We start from the raw sequence: 23,800 nt of genomic DNA, 5'->3' as shown, positions 1-23,800 counted from the left end.
AGTAGAGCAGTAATACAGTAGTATCAGTGACTTGGCAAACAGTATTTCAACAAATTTTTTTTCAATACAGCTAGATAAAGAATTCAAAACAAATCTAGTAAGAGTGAGTGTTGGTCATATCTACACAAGATGTCTGGACAGTGATGATTCAGGACAGAATGTAGTGTGTCACAGCTCAATACGAACTCCCAATAGGGTGGTTGACTAAAAAGGACTGCTCTTTGGATGTAGCCAGAACCTGGACATGTTACCCACTGGATGCTCATCAGACAGTTTGTCATCATGCTATTCCTATCCACTCTCAAGCATCCTTTGTCTGGATCAGCTGAAGAACTGCTTCTGCCTTTGCCTTCTCAGGCTTACTCACCGGACAGGTAGCTTTGTCATTCTTTCAGAGAATTTGTCAACTGCCTTTAGACCTTAAGACATCGCTCACTACCCAAAGTACTGCAAGTAATTTAAACGTACTCTTTCCAGGAGTCACACTTCTGTAAACCTTCAAGTCTACCAGTTTCCTCTTCAACAGCACATGACAATCAAACGCATATACATATATTATTCTTTTACCTTTTCTAATAAATGAACAGGTTTAAATAAATCAGTAAAACTCCACATGCCAATCTGGGCCTCCATTTCTTGAGCATTTCTTGCAAGCTGTCTCAGTCTCTTCAGGCATTCAGGACACAAATTCCTACAGGAGACTGGAGTCCTCTCAGAAACTCAGCAGCTAGAATTAATTTCTTTTACTATCACCACAGAATAAAATGACCCCTCTTTTCTAAAGGTGCATCCCCTTTCTTCTAGTTTCTCAGCCTCATGGTCAGTTGGAAACTACCAATAATGCTGAGTCTATTTTTTTACAATTTTGGGAGAAATTCCACCATTCCCTCTAAACAACATGGAAGAAACTAGCTAATGTTCTTGTTATTTGAAGCCATTCATGTTAATGACCATCAGGTTTGACCTGAGCCAAAATGACACTGCTCATAATTTTCTTCCAACAAACCCATGGCTCAAATAGACAATAGTCACTTATGTGATCATTACAGATGTGCTTTAGTATTCTAGGAGGAGAACAATTTTGTGGACAGAGAAGAATGGAAACCACTATTTTAAAAACTATTTTTAAATCAACATACTTCAATGGTCCTTATCACTGTAGTATTTGAGTGCTCTACCATCACTGATTTAAGTGAAACACAAAACTCCTGTGGACAAAGGAAATAGTACAAAATATCTTTAAATGGTGCTAAAGTTATTCCATTCCATTTATGTTTTGTTCAGAATTAGTAATGGGCGCTGCTGCAGAACCCACTCTCTTGAGCTCCATTTTGGTCACAACTACCAGACTTCATTTTTCTCTTCCAGTGTGATTACTGGTAAGTCATTAAGCTTCTTTCGGCTAACTTTTTTAAAAATCTGTGAAATACAGATAAATAGTATACTTCATAAGCCACAGGTTCTACCTGAATTACTCATGTCTATGGAGTGTCACAGAAACAATTTCATGACAATTCTTTTAATGAATTCCGAGTCTTTTTATAGCACCATTTGGTGCATACTTAGCCCTGAATCAGGGGTTTAGCTGCTATGTCCTGCACTTCTACTATAAACTATGTATCAGAACTTTTTTGCTAAACTACAAACTCTTCAGACACCAGAACATATTAAAAGAGAACACTGTTAAACAAAATGCAAATACATTTTAAAAAACAACACACTCAATTTTCTAATTCTTTCACTCCCTATCCCCACTTATCCACAAGATGCAGTTCTATCTTCAACCATGATTAAGGTTCAAAGGTTATTTTTAGCCAGAGTTCTATATTTGCTAATTATTCCAGTAGAGATGGGATTTCCCGATTCCATTTTATTATGCAGCCAATTAAAGTCTATAAAAAGTGGTTCACCCACACAAGAGGCTACAGCACAAGGATGAGAATTTTGAATATGTTTCAGTTCTGCCAATGGCAGCATTGCTACATCAAGATGTTTAAAAAAATTAGGAATCAGAGCCAAGAAATCCTCTTACTGTTAATCTGTTTACTGAAGATAATTAAGATAGGTCATTCTACGTCACAAATAACACCAATAGTATGCTTCAAGTTGTTTTTCCTGTTATTTATTTTGGCATTCTAAAGTAGTTACTAAGTACATATCACAAAACTCGATATATAATTTTATAAGATGAAACGCATTTCTGCACTGATACTCTTTTGAATTTATTACGTGATTCATCTTTAAAAACGAGGAAAAAATAATTCAAGAGAATTTATTATACTTCAAAATAAAATAAAATGGTCCTAAGATAAGGCACAAGTACAGATCATTACATCAAGGTAATACATGATAAGAAAAACTTCCACTGCACACTTTATCAGAATAATGTACTTAAGTACCTCAGTTTAATGTAAAAAAAACCAAACAATAAAAACCACAAACAAAAAAACCAAAAAACAACTCTACCATCTGGGAAATGTAAAATCAGAAGCTAACTAAATCAGGATAAAGCTAATGTTAAAGTATGATCACATTATATTTTCTACTTCAGTCAAGTGTGTCAAGCTTAAGTAAATACTCAGTTACTTATATATGTGTGTATGCATGCTGTATATACAAATAAACACAAATATTTTCATATTTATATGTATATTTCTATATATGCATATATATATTAATTGCATGAAATTCTGTACCAAACACCAAAGAAATCTATTTACATGGCTCTTGCCTATTACAAACATGATTATTTTTTAATCTGGTTTTTCCAAGAAAATAAAATTGATTGGCTTTCTAGGAATAATAAATAGCCAATGACTGCAACAAACACTACCAACAGATATTTCTATTGAATGAAAAAAGCTTTGCATTGCAAATCAACACAATAAAAAGGCTCTGACATGTCTGCCATTTCTCTATAACCTAATTTTTCATTTTTTTTTCTTAAAACTAAGTCTACAATATAACCCAAACAGTTTCCTACCAAGAGAGCCCACTACTGGAAAAGCAGAATATTAAACAAAGAAGTTAAGCCATATTCCATCAAACATTTCTCCATTTGCAATTCATCTTAGTAATAGAGATAGAACCTGGTAAATGCATATAGGACTTGAAGCAGGAGATTTCTCTTGCTTAATGCATAATTCATGTGCTCCGCCTGCAAAGTGTGTAAAATGAGAATTTCACACCGCAGCATGAGCCATGGAGCTGCAGAGAAAAGGCAGATGAAATCATATTTTGCTGCGCGAATTTTATTTCTTATCCTCCCAATATTTATACAAAACCATCACTGACAATCCAAACGCGTTGACAGATCACCCACTGTTTCCATTGTGTTAGCACTTGAAAAGAGACCAGGCAGAAAGATAGACAATTTGTTTTTGTATATTTTTTAAATAGTGGATCGGGTTTTTAACAGCTGAGTGACTGTATTATACTTGTATAAGGAGGTCAACAGCAGCTGATTTTAAAATCTTACTGTGGAGACACCTACTTACACATGCATCATCCTCAAATCTGCATTTTAGCTATACAGTATTTGTGCTTACAGTGTAATATATATCTGAACACCTCAAACTACCCATACTTCAAAATTATATAAAAACTGCAGTACAAGAGAGTGACTTTTCTATTCACAGCAGCTCAGTTACAGTGAATACAACAGATTTTCCAAAATGACTCTTCAAGAGAAAAAATATGGAAGCATTAATAATATATTCATGAAAAATAATCTGAAGTTTTTGTAACGTATTTTAATGCTAGTAAACGCTATCATGTATGCACAAATTAACCTCATATGTGAGTGTAATCGAACCTTTATTTATTATGAAAATTCTGCTGAACATGACAATGGTATCCAACAAAACATACAGAATGGTAAACACCACCCAAAACACCAGCTATGTAATGTAGTTTATAATGTGTGGCAAACTGAGAAACTATAAAAATAGAGTCTACTAACTATTCCTCTTATCAATACGTATTTCAGAAAATCTTTTCAGTTTTCTTTAAAACGAAAGGAAATCCTAATGAGTCATCTCCTGACACACACTGAGCAAATTAAGAATACTCTGTAGCAGAATAATATAAGCAATAGCTTTTCCAATAAATATCTATCAGAACAAAAGCAGGCATTTCTGAGAGCCCCGCTGAAACTGTCTGCTTCCTGGGTGGCCTGAAAAGAAGTCAGGTAGGAAGCAGAAGAAATCCAAGATTTTCCTGGTAATAAACTAAACATGGGTGGTTTTTGCAAAATGTACTTTGACACAAGGGCTCTAAACAAGACTTTATCAATAACGTTTTTCAAAGTTTGTTAACAGTTGCTTTTCTTTCCAGCTTGGAAGGGCTTATCTAGGCTATCATCAGTTAGATCCACCTATCATCACGGGGCTCAAACCAGGTTTCTCTCAAAAAAATCTATTAAGCTAGTTAGCATATCAATCACCTTAGTGATCTTTGTGCAGGAGTTAACAAGGCTCATTGAAAGAGTTTTAAACTAGATTGGAAGGGGGAAAGGGATAAAACCAGGCTTGCTACACATAAGCCTGGGGGTAGCACGCCAATGTGTGAGGTACAGTACACAAGTGACGTTCTTCAGTCTGTCATCTGAGTAGAGGCAGGGGATGGAGAGCCATGTGGCAGCAAAGTCACAACGGTTATTGATGTGTTAGAAACCATGGAAGCGCCTTAGAATGGTCACATAGGAATCAGGGCTTGTCCCTCAAAAAAGGTGGCAGGATCAATAGCCAAGCTCAACTGCATTTACACCAATGCACGCAGCATGGGCAACAAACAGGAGGAGCTGGAAGCCATTGTGCAGCAGGAAAACTATGACATAGTTGCCATCACAGAAACATGGTGGGATGACCTGCACAACTGGAGTGCTGCAATGGATGGCTATAAACTCTTCAGAAGGGATCGGCAAGGAAATAGAGGTGATGGGGTAGACCTGTATGTTAAGCCCAGAGCTTAATAGTGGGAATGATAGGGCTGAGTGTTTATGGGTAAGAATCAGGGGGAAGGACAACAAGGCAGACATCATGGTGGGAGTCTGCTATAGACCACCCAACCAGGATGAAGAGGCAGACAAAATATTTTATAAGGAGCTGGGAGAAGTTTCACAATCACTAGCCCTTGATCTCATGGGGGACTTCAGTTTGCCAGATGCCTGCTGGAAATAAAATACAGCAGAGAAGAAACAGTCCAGGAGGTTCCTGGAGTGTGTGGAAGAGAACTTACTGAGACAGCTGGTGACGGAGCCAACCAGGGAAGGCACGCTGCTGGACCTGTTTGTGAACAGAGAAGGACTTGTGGGTGGAGGCTGTCTTGGTGCTTGAAGGCACAGGGATCACGAAATGAGTGTTTGATTCTCAGAGTAGTAGGGAGGGGGGTCATCAGAACTGCTACCTTGGACTTCCAGAGGACAGACTTTGGCCTGTTTAGGAGCTTGGCTGACAGAGTCCCTTGGGAGGCAGTCCTGGAGGGGAAAGGGGTCCAGGAAGGCTGGGCATTCTTCAAGAAGGAAATGTTAAAGATGCAGGAGCAGGCAGTCCCCATGTGCCAAAAGAATAGCCGTCAGGGAAGAAGACTGGCCTGGCTGAACAGAGAGTTATGGCTGGAACTCAGGAGAAAAAGGGCAGTTTATAACTGTTGGAAGAAGGCACAGGCAATTCAGGAGGACTACAAGGATTTCATGAGGTCACGTAGGGAGAAAATCAGAAGGGCCAAAGACCAATTAGAACTTAAGCTGGCTACTGCCATAAAAGATGATAAAAATCGTTTCTATTAAAAAAAATACAGTCACACCAAAAGGTGGGCTAAGGAGAATCTCCATCCTTTATCAGATGCAGGGCCAAACATAGTGACAAACGCTGAGGACCAGACTGAGGTACTTAATGCCTTCTTTGACTCAGTCTTTAATAGTAAGACCAACTGTTCTCTGAGTACGCAGCCCCCTGAACTGGAAGACAGGGATGAGGAGCAGAATGAAGCCCCTATAATCCAAGGGGAAATGGTCAGTGCCCTGCCACACCACTTGGACACACACAATTCTATGGGTCTGGATGGGATTCACCCAAGGGTACTGAGGGAGCTGGCAGAAGTGCTCACCAAGCCACTTTCCATCATTTATCGGCAGTCCTGGCTAACCGGGGAGGTCCCAGTTGACAAGAAGCTAGCCAATGTGACACCCACCTACAAGAAGGGCTGGAAGGAGGATCCAGGGAACTACAGGCCTGTCAGCCTGACCTTGGTGCTGGGGAAGGTTATGGAAGAGATCATCTTGAGTGCCATCACGTGGCATGTAGAGGACAACCAGGAGATCAGGTCCAGTCAGCATGGGTTTACAAAAGGCAGGTTGTGCTTAACTAACCTGACCTCCTTCTATGACAGTGTGTCCTGATTAGTGGAGGAAGGAAGGACCGTGGGTGTTGTTTACCTGGACTTTAGTAAAGCTTTTGACACCGCTTCCCACAGCATTCTCCTGGAGAAACTGGCAGCTCATGGCTTGGATGAGTGTACTCTTTGCTGGGTAAAAAAACTGACTGGACGGCCAGAACCCAAAGAGTGGTGGTGAATGGAGTTAAAACCAGCTGGCTGCCGGTCACAAGCAGTGTTGCCCAGGGCTCAGTATTGGGGTCAGTTCTGTTTAACATCTTTATCAATGATCTGGGCGAGGGGACTGAGTGTACCCTCAGTAAGTTTGCAGATACCACCAAGCTGGGTGGGAGTGTTGATCTGGTTGAGGATCGGAAGGCTCTACAGAGGGATCTGGACAGGCTGGATCAATGGGCTGAGACCAATTGTATGAGGTTCAATAAGGCCAAGTGCCCAGGTCCTGCTCTTCGGTCACAACAACCCCATGCAACGCTACAGGGTTGGGGTGGCTGGAAAGCTGCCTGGCAGAAAAGGACCTGGGGGTGTTGGTCGACAGCCGGCTGAACATGAGCCAGCAGTGTGCCCAGGTGGCCAAGAAGGCCAATGGCATCCTGGCTTGTATCAGAAATAGTGTGGCCAGCAGGACTAGGGAAGTGATCGTCCCCCTGTACTCAGCAAGTCAAATGCTGTGTCCAGTTCTGGGTCCCTCACTACATGAGTGACTTTGAGCTGGAGCATGTACAAAGAAAGGCAATAAAGCTGGTGAAGGGTCAAGGTGGGCATTGGTCCCTTCTCCCAAGTAACAAGTGATAGGACAAGAGGAAATAGCCTCAAGTTACGTCAGGGGAGGCTAAGATTGGATATTAGGAAAAACTTCTTCCTTGTAAGGGTTGTCAAATATTGGAACATGTTGCCCAGGGAAGTGGTAGTCACTATCCCTGGAAATATTTTAAAGATGTGTAGATGTGGTGGTTAGGGATATGGTTTAGTGGTGGACTTGGCAGTGTTAGGTTAACAGTTGGTCCTGATGATCTTAAAGGTATTTTATAACCTAAACGATTCTTTGATTCTACGAAAATATCTATGATTCTGCCCCCCATCCCCCTATCCAACTACACTTCTGAATATAACCAAGCATCAGAAACTTGTCAAGTATAAATGCAGGCATCCAGCATGGCTTAAATGGAAACTAACTTCATGATCCTAGAGATTAATATAGTACACTGTAACAGTCCTCTATGTTCAAGAGTGTTAAAATTAACTTCCCCCTGCCTCATTCACATATGACCATTGCTGTTTACAGTTTATCAGCCATAGCTTGTTGCCCTTACAGTAAATGTGCCAATTTCTTTGTGAAAAAGAATTTAAGGAACCTGGACATTTAGCTTTTGCATAGTGAGCTCTATACTCTCTTTTCAATAATCTTGTTGCTTCTTTTCTTGCTGCCATGCGTATAAACTGACTGCTATTTTTTAATTCTTTTTGTGATGGTTTAAAAGCTTTGCAATTTTTCAGTTCTACCCTTTGATCAAGTCTTCTGCCAATTGCTTATAAAAACTATCAAACTACTTTGGGATTGGTCTTTTTATGAAAGGTCAAAAACTTTTCTCAGAAATTCTGGGTTTTTTTATATATCCATAAAACCACTACTCATCTCCATTCCCACAGAAAGAAACACATATAGATGGTTAGATGCATCTTTTAATACTTTATAGTTAGTTTTTTTTTAAAAACCCATATTTTACCTTACTAGAGGTAGCACTTCTAGACTTTCCAGACTCAGAGTCACTACTAGAGTCTGATTCTGACTTGGAGTCGGAAGAACTTTCTTCTGATGAAGTGGACTCTGTATCAGAGGAACTGGATGTGCTTCTCTTTTTGGAGACCCCCTTTGCTTTCTTTTTAATGTCCTCTGAATCACTACATATTGAAAAAAGAGAGACATGTAAAACCACCAAAGGAATCTGCTTAAGCAATATCCTACGTTAACATTTCAAAGTTTTACTAAATGAGTTTTAATTCAGTATTTCTTCATGATAAAAAACTCAGCTAAGATGGCAGAAGTGGTAGCTTATTTAAGGGTACACAAAATCGTTCTATCACATTACACAATGAATCATCACATATAACCTAAGCCAACAAATCAGCCAAGCATAAATGTGAACATATTAAACACTAAAAATGTTATTTGCATGCACCAAGCCTATGACATTTCAGAAAGAAGTGCAGACACCCTTTTATATAAAGAAACTTTCAGATTATTCCACCTATGATTAACAGAATCTTGATGGGTTATAAGAGGTTTTTGCAAAGTAACTGCTTTAAAAAAATATAAATCAAGATATTGAATTTATTCCTTCATTAATTTTTCTAAATAAATTTTTCTAGAAATAAGACCTATGATGTCTACAAATGTTTCAACCCATTAAAGAGTATATACAGAAAAGCTACCATGTTCTGACATCTTTGGTCACATTGAGTACCCTACAGTTAACAGACTTCAGAGACGCTATTATTCACACAGTAAAGTTCTGTTCACCCTGGCAATGTTGGATTATGTTGCCCTGTGCTAACAGCTACTGAATATTACTAAAATCTGCCTTGTTTGCTTCTAATAATACTGTATCTATCACTACTCTTTTGTCTCAGGGGGAGTTACTACCCAGAAATATCACAGGAAATGCAAATTGTTTTCCAATAGTTATCATGGAGCAAATAGGTTAGTATTACATATAGAAAAAAACTCTGTTCTTGGATCTGCAAGCAACCATTTTATACCTCCAAATCAGGTGTTTCATACACCACCTGATTCAGGTTCCTCCCCAAGACAATAAATCAGTTACTAAAGTGCTTGGAGGGTAACAAGGTCAACAATAATTAAACAAATCCAGACCACTCAACTATTAAGAGTCCCTTTGGACTTAAATTAAGTTGTTACAGATATTTGCTTAGCTTTAGGAGCAGTAGAAAAGAATGTACCATGCTGCATTACTCCTTGAGATAGGAATGTTTTTAGAAGGGAAAATACAGAGAAAAGGAATTGGAAAATGCAACGTGACAGAAAGAAAAATAGTTAGGGCAATGCCTGCCTCCTCCCAAGAACTTCGCAGGACTGGATTGCCTAAATCAAATTTAATCAAAATTATTAAAAATCCATTATAACTTTTAAGCCATGCTAATAATGCCTACCCATGTAACTGAAGTGGAAATCAACTCCCAAATTTTTGTCAAAGGCATTTTTTTTTGAAAGCAGCAAACTTGAAGCTTACAAAGCTAAAAATGAAACAAGAGTACGCTTCACAAAAACAGTCTAACGTCGCATATCTGACCATTAAAATCATGCTGAAAACATCAGTACTATCAAAATTATGTTTCAATATGACAACATTTAAAAACTTGTTTGAGGTCAATGAGTTAAACATAAAAATTCACTATTGTATACTGTTTTAAAGTTTCTTCTTCATGATGTATAACACAGGTACTGACAAAATTATCTGCCTTTCCTCCATGGCCATTGAACAGAAGCTGTAGTTGCATCAACAAATAAGTTACTGTGAACCCATTATATAAATGAAGTAAGTTGTTTTTCAACAATTTATCCTTAGCTTATCTTTAAAATTAGATTTGAAGATTAAAAATGTTATTTTATTGTACATCAGCCAGGTTTGATGGGTAATCATTGTTTACCTTACTGCTTAAAATTTCAGATGTTATTCTAATGAAAAGAATTTACTGGTAACTAGCTTTTTAACTTTGCGATGATGAAAAGCCTGTATTAATTTAACCTACAGATTTCATTTGTTCTGAACAGGAAAAACAATATAAATCACTTTTAAAATCATTAAATCCTGACTTAAATTAATAAAGTCATAATTAGGGCATTATGCTGTGTTTGTTATGGAAGTGGCAAGGCGAGCTGCTTTAATTACTGTCTGTAATAAAAGGAGCAGAGTGCGTACTGTGCCCCAATCAGCGCTGTCAGCCACAACTGAGCTGAGCCGCAAACTCATCAAGTGAGCTGGCAGCAGACTACAGAGTAAAGGGCGATCATGTCTGCAGAGGCCACTTGCTGACAGCAGTGGAAGAAACAGATTCATACAATCCAAGGTATTAGCCCCAATTACTCAGAATTTTAATGATACTTTAATACATGATAATGCTGTTGATAATGGGCAATCTTAGAAAGCGCTAACACTTAAATATCTTATGACCGTTTCCCTTCACAGCCCTTGCCTCTAATATTTGGATGATAATCTTTTTAATATAACATTATTTAGAAAAATCAATTGTCTTAGTTACATAATGGCAAAGTGTTGAAGGACTCAATTTCAGCTCTCAGTAAAATTGCTGCAAAAGGTAATTAAGTGTTGCACACAATTGTTTGATCACTTATTCAGCCTCCCAAGGTTACATCAATTTTCAAAAAGCCACCAAGATTTTACTGAAGTCAGAAATTAATTCCAAATATAAAAGCAGTCTGATTAATGAAAATATGAACCCAGTTCATACACTGAATATTGTTGGCATACAGTGAAACAGGAGGCATCACTCCTTGGCCAATACGTCACCAAAAAGGCTTAGCAGACTATTTACAGGAAGAATGCTTTAACAGCTAGTGTCACAAAAAATTAAAACCATACAAATGTATACCTACCTTTCAGCAGCAGCTCTAGATGTTTTCTTTGCAGTACTTTCTTTGCTATCTGATTCACTGTCACTTAATTCTTCTCTGGAAGAGGAATTCCCACTACTCTCATCACTGCTGCCTTCCTCCTTATCTTCCTTCTCACTTTCACTGCCAGACTCACTCTCTGAAACAAAAACAACTCTTGCAATTTTTTTCCAAATATCTTACATAATTAGTATTTTAAGAATCCAAGTTTGTTTTAAATAAAAAAATGGTTTCGTATTTTAAGATCCAATTACAAGCTTTAGCATTATTTACCCTGTGTCAAAGGCGGACAAGAAAACCACTTTCCTCTAATGTTTACAAAATTTTGTTAGTTAAAGACCTGTCCTCTTCAGCCTACAGTATTATATTTTACCAAATTAGCAAGCCCAATAATAAATGAATTGCATGTGGATTCTTCAAAATTACATAACCCTATCAGGAGTTGCAGATGACCTCAAATGCTCTAATCTATACATTCACTTAACTGCAAGATTATCTTTTCAACCAATTGCTTAATTAGATAATCTGTTCTTGAATACTGATAGTGACGATGATTGAATTGCTGATTTAAACAAATTATTCATCCATTAATCATATAGTTACCAAATATTCAAATATCTGAAGTGAATCTATTCTTTCCGTGCTTCAGAGATCATTAACTTCAGTGATGTAATTCCTAAGCACTTCTTCTGCATATTTCCTCAGCTTAGGAATGAGAGGGAAGAAGTTCCACATTCGGATTTTAAGGTGTCCCTCTTCCATTCAGTTCAACGCTGATAATTCTTTTAAGTCTCTAATGCTAACCATTTTCTGAGTCTGAAGTCTTGAATTGCAGAATGATATTCTCCACTACATCTGAACTATATGTATTAACATCTACAGAAACATCTGTCTTGGGGAACTGCCTATTTGGCATTAAGTGGGAGACTGGTCAGAAGAACTTTTGCTCACTGAACTTGATGGGCTGCCGCCAGTTATCTTCTCCATCATCACTCTCATTATAATAAATAGAAAATGTTGCGTAGAACTTGACAGCAATACTATAACACAATTTACTGAATAAACCCCAGGAAAGCCTACACAGTTAAACAAGTTTGGCCATTTATCAACACAGCAGCACATGCTATCAAAATAGTACTTCATCAACAACAAATTCCAAAAAACATTCAAGACTTAAGGTTCCCAACAACAGAGCATACAGGCACTCTTCCCACAAAAAGTTAGGTGCCTTTAGTTTTAACTGGAGTTACAAACGCTTACCACTCTTACTGGACTCAAAGCAGGACGAAAATAGCATGCCAGCTTTTTTAACTCGGAAAAAAAGCAAAGTCTAACTCATTTAATAAATACACCAGCCACATCTGTAAAATTAGCAGGTATTGCACTGCTACAGTGAATATGAAGTTTTCCCCCCAATTTCCTGATTTTTTACATAGCTCTGGCTTTTTAAAAATTTTTTTCTGATTCTTTTTAAGTAGTGATCAGTTCTGAAAATACAGTTCTCCAGGCAACAGAGACGCAAGTCCCTTTCCAAACACCTACCTGACATACTGGTATTGGCAGACCCATCTTCCTCCTCTTCTGATTCAGAGTAGAACTTTTCAGTAGGTTTCTCTTTCTTTGGCTTACCTAGAATTCCAGTCCATTCCTTTGCCTGTAAATAAATTTCAACTGAATTTTACTTTTACAACCAGTAATACAAAAATATACACATAACATGGCAAAGAAGAACACTCACAGTAGTAGTATTAAGCAGTTTCTAAATAAATCCTCCAAGCAAGTCAAGAGAAACTATTACACTTCTCTTACTTTAAACAATTAGAACTAAAAGTTTCGTACATACTATAAAAGGTGAAATATGTCTATTAGACAGCCTAGAAAAAGATTTACTAAGGCAGATTAAAAGCATCAGTAACCATAAATAAATTTCTGTGCCAAAAGAACCTGAAGTCTGAGAGTTTTATCTCTAGATCCAGCTCAGTTTAGCCTGTGACTAGAATGAAGGGTAAATATGGCTAGTCATCACCTTTATCATCCCAAGTTTTAAGAGGAAAGCAGATGTGGACCCAGTAGGCAATAGGAGTTCCAGCAGCCACAGAGGAATTATATTTCAGTTCCTTTGCAATTCTTCAAATAAAAGTAATTCTCACCACCAAGAAAACACCAAAACATGGCAATACTTTTGCCAAACTTCTTTTCTTTCCATATCCCCCTATACTACTAGAGAAGCAGAAGAAAAACTCAGGTCAGAAAAAAAAAAACAAACAGGCAGACAACTGTATCAATAGAGTGATACAGGTCTGCCTCAGTGATCACTCTGATCTGGAATAAGAGTGAGCTCTAACAGTGACCTGCAATGGCATACGGCTCAAGACACAATGGCTTCCTCTTAAACACCAAAAGCTGCTAAAGCTTTGTAATGCTCCACCCAGCAACTAGTATTTTAAAAAGCTAATATACTTTTGCATATAAGTGACAATTTAATTGTGGATTGCAGCTTAACAATTCAGCTTTATTCACGTACATTGTATAGGCACATGTAGTATCACAGGAACCACAAAATTAATGGCAATGAGACACTCTCCAAAAAAAAATACTTGCAAAAAAAAACATGGGGAAAGGATTTTCACATTTGTTCTGAGGTTTAAATGGTTGGAGGGAGATGTTTTCTATTATGTTGTAGATGGATGTTACTCCATTTGATCAATTTCCTGCAATACTTTTTGGTTTTATGGACAAAGGTACCTCCACACAATCTTTCATGCCAAAGCTGTAATTTATAATCCTCCACTTGAGCTGATTGCCTTCAGATTCTCCCCATAAAAGCTTTCAGAAGTTTGTACACAAATACCTCTTTTCCTGAAATGTATATAAGAAGGTTGACAAATCCTATTAAAGTACTAAGGAGAAATGCTTGTTGTACCACATTGCTGTTCACTAGCTTCTGCAAGTCATACCTATTTTTTAGAATTTTCTCTATCCATTCTATGCCTATCATCGTCTATGCAAATTAATTCATGTGCGATTTACTGTAGAAGTTGGTTCATGACAAGAACCATGTGGTCTTCTGGGTATACCTGTTACAACAACATACCTGCAGGAGCACCATCAGCACATTATATTCCAATACATTTATATTTCTGTTACTGTTCAATAACTTTCACTGACATTTAGTACGACTCTCATACCTGACGCATAAATCACAACTGCAGTACCAGAACATGACAGAGTTTACAACCCAGTAAGAAAAAGCTATTGGTAGTAGACCACCAGTCCCTTAATGTCAACAAATTAGTGCACTAATAAATGATGTTTTCCTATTGTAAACTTTTCTAAGTCTCTCCAGATGACCCAAAATGTAAACTCTGGTCTCTTCCAAACTTTATACTTCAAAACATACATATTTTTTCCCCCTGCCACTGCCTTTTGTTTCTATTACCTATTTTTTTCCATTTAGACTTGGATTTGTACACGAGCAAACCTCCACTCAACTTCTACTTTTGTAGTACAGCTACACTCATCATTAACAGCAATTAACATACTGCAACACAGTGAGTATGAGGTATGAAATCAAAAGTGAGATGGAAGGGGAAAAAAGCCCATTTAATCCATGAGCGAATCAGAGGTGGCTCAACTACAGTTGATTCACTTCTCTCAGTGAAAAGAGCAAGCACCATGTAGGTTTCCAAATGTTCCATTTCCAAGCTAAAATAAGCAACATGGATGTTGACTTCCATCAATGTTTTTCAGTCCAGCATACGGATACTATTTAAATACTTCTATTTTAGGCTAATATTCTATATTCACAAGTGCCTTCAGCAAAGTTACTTTTAATGATGCTGACGTACCGACTCAGCTACATCGACGTTTCGGACAGAGGGGTCAGGTGCCACCTCTGGCCATTCAGACAGCTCCAGGTAGCCAGTGGCTCGGCTGTTCAGTGTGTGAGACAAGGTGCCAAGCTGGAAATGATCCCGATCTATTAAAAAAAAAGAGAGGAGGGGAGAAATACACAAACACCATGAGCTCTACCACAAAGAGCAATCTTAATCAGGGCTAAAGGTAATTGCCATTATATTACCTCAAATGTCATGGAATAAATATAAACTAGGAAGCTCTTCATAGGTCAAAAAACTGATTTCAGTCCATAGATTACAATAATCTCCCCCATAATGGTCAATAAAAAAGCTAATCAGTCAGTGTGTTTAGAGGTGTTGCTCTGAAATGTAGCTTCTCTAAAAATTACTTTACTGTGAATATTAAGAATGACAGCACAGTTAAACAATCCATATACATGTCTTGGCACAAACACATCCAGAATTTTAATAGTTTTTCTTCAAAATGGACCTCCTTTTAGAGCATCAGAACTGGGACTAAGTAAGTATGAAAATTAAAATTAAAATTGCAAATTGTCACAATAACAGAGCATTTTTAATTAAGATAACCTGATAACCTTTTAATTTGAGAAGACAGACAATGGTTCTTACTTGTAAAAAGACGGAAAATGCACAGGGAAAATTATGACTTCGGAGAAAAATACTAAAAATCTAATCTATTGAGATTCAATTTATTTCAGATTCATAAAACGTTTGCAATACTCACATTAACAATCTTCTATTAAAGTCCAGACAAAAGACTAGAGCTATTTTCCTAAATTGAAGAACAGTTTTCCTCAGAAGACACACCTTCTGTTATTTAAATCGAATTTAAAATCCACATGAATAGAAATGGATCAGTTTGTCAGGGTTTATCAACAGAGAAATGCATTGTGTTTGCACCATGCAAACCTTGCTTGCTGAAAAGCAAGTAAGCAGAGCGAGTACCCTTGCATATTAATCATTCGTATTTGCTAAGTGACAAAATTTGTAAGCATATTTGAAATAAAATAGGCTGCCACATTCCTTTACCAAATGATTTGGGCAGTTATACCTTTAAAAGGAGACTCAAGCAATGGGGCAGGTTTCTGTGCCAGAAATATTTTTTTGGCATATTTGCTTAAAGCTCCACTCTTCTCATTCGGAACAATAAGCTGCCTAATAAATCTTGTACGGTCTCTGATGTCGTAGCTTTGATCATACTTGCCGAGATTTAATACGTACTGGGTAAGCAATTTTGTCTGTGGAAAAAAACAGGACAAGAACAGAATACAAGTTATTTATGATTATTGATAACTCTGGATAAACATATTTAAAGAGGTAATAAAAATGAATGGTTATGTCAAACAAATGTTGTTCCACAGGGAATATGCATTTCTAAAGCTGCAAATGGAATTCTGCAGCCAAAGCACATGTCCTCTTCTGTATTGGGGAGGTGAATGCTGAGTACTGAGAAGCAGCCATGTGCTAGATTATTAAACTGCTGAAGTGGAAAGAAAGGCATCATTAAAAAAATAATCATATATGGCAAACCCGCTGAAGGGTCTACGTGAGGATAATGAATGTGGAAATACAACTAAAAACATGGCACTCAAAACTTAATCGGAAAAATATGCAGGACATCAAAACATCAGAGGGTATTAGGGGGCTGGCAAACTGCTTCTGCTGAGGTGTGTTTTATGAAGAGATACTGTCCCTGGCATAAGCAGTGTCTGCACTCTGACTGCACTCAGTTACTTTATCCTGAATTATGACCCATTAAAGCAGACACATGAATCACTGAACTGGATTACTGCAAATTATTTGCAGTGCATTTAGCTGTTACTTTTTCATAAAAGCAAGCTGCTGATGCCCTCTAAAAACCAGGATAAAAGACTTCTTTCATTTTTTTCTTGAAGCTTAAAGCCTCCAGTAATATCGGTCATTTATTTATTTATGTAAGAGAGCAACTTATATTATCAAAGCTTTTTACAGCATAATAGGACTTCCTAATTTGATGTCTGAAAATATTAACATGTATTAAATAATTTTAATAATTCAGTAAAATTTTTAAAACTGAAAAAGAATATAAAAATCTAGGAAGACTGTCCCAGTATCTTAGAAATAATATAGCATAACCAGAATAATAGTGCTGAACAGGCTTGTATCCATTACATACGTTTGGAAGAAGTATGCCGCTTTCTTTATATACAAACAAACAAGAAAAAGAGCAAAAATAATATATCATCATAAGGAAGAAAATTTTTAGTATTTCAACTCAGAATGGATGAATAACATAGAGTTAAAAATGTATTGTCAAGTAGGATTTCTTTTCTTTCTACAAAGAAACAACCTTGCAAATATATCTTGTTTATCATGCTATTGTTATAACAATAACACAGTTTCAATCGTGAGTGGAAAAATACGTAAAAATGAAAATCAGTCAATTTTGTTATGTGCATTTGCTAAGAAAAGTTCAGTTTAATAATTTCCACCTTGAGGATGCAAGTTAAAGCTTTTTCTAGAGATGTAAAAATACTTTTTCAGAATGTTTCAGAGTATTGATTAACTCTTGTAAGAGAAATACACAGTAAACAAAAAATGGTTTCAATTTTGACCACATGAAATGCAATGTATGCAAGTATTTCACAAAATACCCTATGGTACCAAAGCTTGAAGCAATTAGTCATATTACATTAGAATAATAGCAGAAGTATAGTTAAAAATATTTTTTCCCCCAAGGTACTGTCTTAGCTCTGGGAAAGGTAAAACTTTCCCATATGTATTTCACAGCTTATTGGTAGCTATTTCTATATCAGGGTATAAAATTTTAAACAACTGCATCAGAAAGAACATACGTAATCTGCACTCATGCAGGACTTATGCTGTTCAATCTAAATGGAATTGGAAGGGAGGGTTTCCAGGTAGCATGAATTAAAATAAATGAGGGATACCTCCTGCAGCCTTTGCCATCACTTCTACTCTGTAAAACAAAACAAAACTCCTTGCTGTCATGGCAGAAAGCTCATCAGAATGGATCATAAAACACAGTCGTCTTTGCTTGTGAATTGCAATAGGGATGGGGAAAGTTGAGGGCCTTGCTATCATGGTGGGCACTTCCGGCTAGCATTGATGGAATTAGATAAAGAGTTGATCCTGAAATACTGCCTTTTCTTTAAAGGGATCATTTTCTCCATGATCTTTTCCCTTTTCCTCTTCCCTTTCCTCTCCCCTAAAATATCTCTTCCATATTGTCAAATACAAATAAAGACACAAAAAATTTACATGGATGAATACTCCATACCTGCAAGAGGTCTCCTTGTAAGCATCATATATAGTATAAATAGTTTTCACAAAACAGCAAGAAAATGCTATTTTTTTTTCTTGTCTTACGGCAATGCAACCAAACAAGTAGTAAAGCTTTTCTATGTGGAGGTAGCTAATAGAAACAATTAATTTTAATTAAAAACAAAACATAAACTAATGAATACACATCAGTTTTTCCAACAAAGGAATATCTATAAGAAGTTGAAAATTAATTTGAGCAAGCATGTTAATTTGGTGAAATGTGACAGAATCTGCACACCATAGCTGCTTCATAGAACAGTATGACAAAGCATTCTAATATATGATATCATACATCATATATCATATATCAACAACACCTGTTATCTGGACATGCTCATCATATAGGCATAATAAAATTTCTTTTATCCCCATACTGTTACAATCTTACTATTTTTTGTACATTTTGGTTTGGCTAATATGAAAAGTATACTTCAAGTCATCCTTCAGTAACGTTTCTAGAATTTTCTAGTGGTAATTGTTCTATTTAAGAATTTAAGGCATATCCTATATTAGCAGCAATTAACCTTTTGGTAGATCCCCAGTTGAAAAAATTTATAATACAAGTATCACCAACAGATGAGGCTCTACAATGGGAGAGAAACCGCTACCTATTCACTCTTTGATATCATTAGCTTGCAGTAACTTGATTCTTTAGGTACTTAAGATAAGGTTACTGTGCTAAACCACGTTAAACGTCTATTTACACACTGGGACTACTCAGGGCTTTCTCTCGTAGGACTCCTACTGTTACACAATGGAAGCCCATCAAAATCTCTTTATTTTTCCTGCTATATGCACGAAATAGCTAAGACAATTAGATGACTTATCTTCTGCATAACACTTTCTCTTATATGAGCTCCATTTAGACAGCTACCTAGCACATTCAAAAGGACTTTCATGTCTCTAATTGATGAAAAAGGAAGTAAGTTTACCAAATAACACAGACAACAGAGGAAAGCCTGTTCTTACTACATATTTATGCAGATAGGATTGAACCCAAAACTCTTCCTTAACTTAGAAACAGCCTTTGAAAATTCATGGGGTGATTATAGGATTTAAAGGCTATTGGAAATTGTTGTAAAAAATCCTGAATCTTAAAAAGCATTCCTGAGAATGTGCTGCATAAAGTGTTTGAACATATGCATAAGGAAATGATCAGCAAATAAAATAATGTATTTACAGAAAGGGAAAAAATAACAAAGTCTTATTTCCCAGAATTTTGTGCTTTTCTCCAAACAAGATTTAACAGATGAGTTTTACCTGCCTTTCTGTCACCTGGGGAAAGAGCTCTTTTTGTCTGTTTGGTTGGTGTTGAGTTTCTCTTGGCTATCTTACCACTACTTTTCAATAAAGTGACATTGCATCTTTGAGATTTTCACAACTTCATTGACTTTGGATGAAACTGATAAAGGAGTCAAAAATGTGTTACATGGTGGGACAGGATATGGAGGGAGAAAACATTGGGATGAGGAGAGATGGACAGACTGACAACTGAGCAGTCAAGTGTAAAAGATTTGCCTTCAGGTTTGAAAAATCAGCCTGAAAAATGCTGGACTTGTTAGGAACTGAAGTCATTCCAGAAAGAAATGTTTTAATACTGAGTGAGTAAAGAATAAGAGTGTTGCCAGCTCCTAAAGGCAAAACTATCACGTTCTAGTTTGCAAGGAGTTTTGAATCAAGACAAGTCATCAACCTACTCTGTTAGAATTTTGTATATGAATAGCTTGACCACTTGAGAAGACAATTTATTTTTCCACAACCTAAAACTAAAAGAGGAAAACACTCTTTGATGAAATTCATCATTTAGTAGGCATCTCAGGAGACAATTTCTTCTGCTTTATCATCAATACTGTATTTGAATAGAGGGTTATGCACACTTAGAATGACAGTTTCAAATATATTAAGACATGAAAGTGGAAAAACAGCATCACAGAAATTATCATCCTCTTGTAGGCAATGTACTTTTGGCCAAATACGGTGCAGAAAAATTAGTATAAAATTACAAAAATTATACAGAAAATAGTAAATACTATGTAAGGGGCCAAAAGGAGACAGTTTAGATAAACAAACCAATCTTTTCTTAGCCCAGTCAGCACTTTCATTAAGATGAGCACTGACAGAAAGAAGTCACCTTTTGTTACTGCGCCATTTTAGACTGCATAAGCAAAGGACAAGCATTCATTCTTATCTGAATGCATGGCAAGACAGTTCATCTCCCACATGCCCTACAGAATAAAGTCTCAGACAGATCAAGTCTGCAGTTGGATATAGTTATCAACGAACAAGAAGACACCACAATTGTAGAAGTACAAGATCCTGTGCTGTACAAGCTATTGTAAAACAGAGGTCGAGCAGCCCGGGAAGGTGTATACATCTCAGACAATGTATTTCTTTTATACTTGGAAAAAAAAATCTTTGATTTTACAACCTTTTACAGAAATAATTGGAATTACAGTGAAAAATTAGTGTCAAGATGCTATATTCAATAGTCAGAGAGTGACAAAGTTCACAGTTCTGTCATTGAGAATAATGAGGCAGCTGGCACCTTTCATAGCCATTGTTTTCAGCTGCCTGGAGATTTAAGTTCACCTTTTTGGACTATCTGACATTTTTAGATTATCTTTATTACTAGAGATTATCAAAATCAATCCAAAGTGAAATAGTAAGAAATACAGAAAAAGGGAAAGCAGTTACTATCTTTAAGATGAGCACTGATGGAAAGACATAACAAGATCTTTTGCAGACATCTCCTCTTAGACATCCTGAACAAAAAATGAGCAGCTTCTTGTTGAAATTGACAGTATTCCCTTGAAAATTATGGTCGTAGATCCAGAAAACAGCAAACCACATCTGGAAAATCTATCTCATATTAGTAATACAATTTACAAATCTTTCCTATTGACGTGAATTAAAAAATCCACAATCTGCCCAAAAAAGAAAGAGGCAAAAAAGAGGGATCTCATCACTACATTCATATTTACAATCTAGCACGTACTCAAATACTCACGGTTACATTTATTCTGTTACATTTCTTGAAAACTGATGTTCAGCTTTTCTTCGTAGAATAATATGCACTACTTTTGGTTACTTACATAAAAGAAATCACCACTAATCTATACAGACTGTACAAAATCTATCGTGACTCTAAATAGGTACACTTCTGAGTTTAAGCTTACCTGCTTTGAGTTTGTTAAATAGAGTTTTGCACCCAAATTTAAGATCTGCAACTTTACAAGATCATCTTCGTTAGTGAAGCTCTTGGCTGTCTTTCTCAAAACATCAGGTGCGATCTTTGGAACCCGCTCACAGTACTCGCCGATGAGCCAGAGAATGCTGGCTCTGGCTACTGGAACCTGAAAAAACATGGCACACTCTAAGTTAACACATTCACAAAGACTATTTGCATACTTGTATGCTTCTGTGTTCAGTAACAAGTTGAACAAAATACTGTTTAAAGACAATTGCCATGCAAGAAATACAGATGTCAACTAAATACTGTTCAACACAGCCACTGTGGTAAACTGAATATTCATGCAAATGTAAGATACAGATCCTGCCCCAAAAGAAATGCATTATGAGTTAACAAGACAGGGCAGGAATGGAAACAGAGGCATACAGAAGAGATGTGTTCATGTTCACAGTACAAGCTGGTGGCAGTTGGGAAGAGTATCTGAGTCTTCAAGGCATGGTTGGGAATTCTTGCCACCAGGTTAGCCTAAACATCATGTTGAAACAAAACAGTGCTTTTTGGTGACTATATTCCTATAGAAATGGATTCCAACAATACAGCTTCCTCAAATCCTGCCTATCTACTTTAAAAGCACAAGAATTTCTTTAGGACTATTGCTATCTTTCCTTCATTTTAATTTAAAAATTTATGACAGTAAGATTCATATGTTTGCAAATGTCCAAGGCCAGCTGAACACAGAATTTTGGAGAAACAGGAGTTCAAAATTAGAGTTCCCAATTTCTGAATAGGATCTAACCCCTTAACTGAAAACACTCTGACCAGAAACTTCACACAGGTCTTGCCGTTTTGGAGCTGCATGACTGTTTCACCAAAATAACTAGCAGCAGCAGTTTTTAGACGAACTCCCAGCTTATGGTGCTGACTTCAAAAGCACAGTACTGCCACAGAGGGAGGAGAAGCAAAATGGAAAAGCACACAAGGAAACAGAAGCTCATGCTCCACGCAGAGTCTAGCTAGAAGTAGTTAGGAGTTAAATGAAATAATAGATACACTGTCTTCTCAAAGGTGAGCTAGCCTATATTACCTGGTGGTCAAACTAAAAATTGCATCTGTGTTACAAACCTCCCTGAAAACATCGTTCTCATTCCTTGAGAGGAAGGAAGAAAGCCTGCAATGACAAAATTATTCTAGGCAGAAGCATGTCTGGCATAGCATCTACAGACTGTGGAGCTCTCACATTCTATACAAACTCTTGTTCAACAGATGTTGAAATACTAGGGAAAAAAGGTAACTGTTCTATCCTATCAAATGACTGACTGTAGCTTAGAAAAAAGGAAAGCTTCCAACTGTAACTGCAATTGCAGCTAATTTTGCTGCTTTTTCTAAAAAAGTAAAAAACATTTGTACTAACACTTTCCATTACTCTACGCTATACAGTGATCTTTTTTAATAAGCTTACATTTAAGCCAGCAAGAGTTCTGCCTTTGGTAAGATTCATAGGAGAAAAAAGCTTTAGAAATTCAACACTGTGGTTCTCAAAGCACTAATTCTTAGCATCTTTTATATATGTTTTCATTACTTTTCCAGCATATGTCAGTTATTCATATACAAATATCTATTTCTCAGAATTACCATGGGAATCAACTATTAAGCATCCTACTCCATATACACATAAAATTTGAAACTACTGCTCTCCAGCTACACTCATAAAAGGTAACAAATGCAAGTGAACTATCAAAGTTCAGAAGAGCAATTCCCAAACTATGGTCCATAGTCCCTAATAAATGGCCCCTAACCCATACTAAAGAAATACTAACTCTGTTCACAAGAAATTTTAATGATTAAACATGTTTTACTAGTCCAAAAAGCTTAGAACAGCTTTGAATAAAGTCAACCTGACAATATCTGCCTCTACACTTCACATTGTTGCAAACACACACACCAACAAAAATATAAACAGGCATGTCATGGGGTAAACAGGCGACTGGCTCCACTGAAAGAGAAAGCAACCAGATGATGCAAAGACAGAATACAGGAATCTAACAATAACAACAAATCCCCTTAAGAGATAAATGTCAAATCTAAACATGGAAAAGATATTTAAGGTAGACGTAACATAATGCATTGAGAGTTGTATAACACAAGGATTCGACATACATAAATTTATGTAAATATGATTGAGAGACAGAGGAATTTTTTTTTTGTTAATTGACAAAAATTTTACACGGTCTTGGAACTTACAGACTGAGAGAGGGGAAAAAGCTACTGAACAACTGCTAAATTTTAAATGCAGTCAGAATATGTTCGCCTGTGAAATGGTAAGACTGATACCATTATTGTACACTGATTTCAGAAGGGAAA

The 23,800-nt window shown here is 36.7% G+C and overlaps 1 protein-coding gene across 1 annotated transcript in view; it reads right to left on the bottom strand.

The window, feature by feature from the left end:
* Positions 1 to 23,800, bottom strand: part of LOC104158332 (AP-3 complex subunit beta-1-like) — a gene marked incomplete at its 3' end in the record, with an annotated part of 73,133 nt that overhangs the window by 27,276 nt on the left and 22,057 nt on the right. Inside the window, exons 7-12 of the mRNA XM_009695950.1 lie at positions 21,426 to 21,602; positions 15,977 to 16,163; positions 14,896 to 15,026; positions 12,590 to 12,701; positions 11,030 to 11,186; positions 8,121 to 8,295 (exon numbers count right to left, since the gene is read on the bottom strand). Of these exons, the coding sequence (XP_009694252.1) occupies positions 8,121 to 8,295; positions 11,030 to 11,186; positions 12,590 to 12,701; positions 14,896 to 15,026; positions 15,977 to 16,163; positions 21,426 to 21,602 (939 nt within the window). The remainder of the gene's footprint in view (positions 1 to 8,120; positions 8,296 to 11,029; positions 11,187 to 12,589; positions 12,702 to 14,895; positions 15,027 to 15,976; positions 16,164 to 21,425; positions 21,603 to 23,800) is intronic.

The sequence above is a fragment of the Cariama cristata genome, unplaced genomic scaffold (genome assembly GCF_000690535.1).
Source record: "Cariama cristata isolate BGI_N322 unplaced genomic scaffold, ASM69053v1 scaffold6072, whole genome shotgun sequence".
NCBI lineage: Eukaryota > Metazoa > Chordata > Aves > Cariamiformes > Cariamidae > Cariama > Cariama cristata.
The sequence above is the reverse complement of the archived record's forward strand: the minus strand, read 5'-3'. Positions and strand labels throughout refer to the sequence as shown.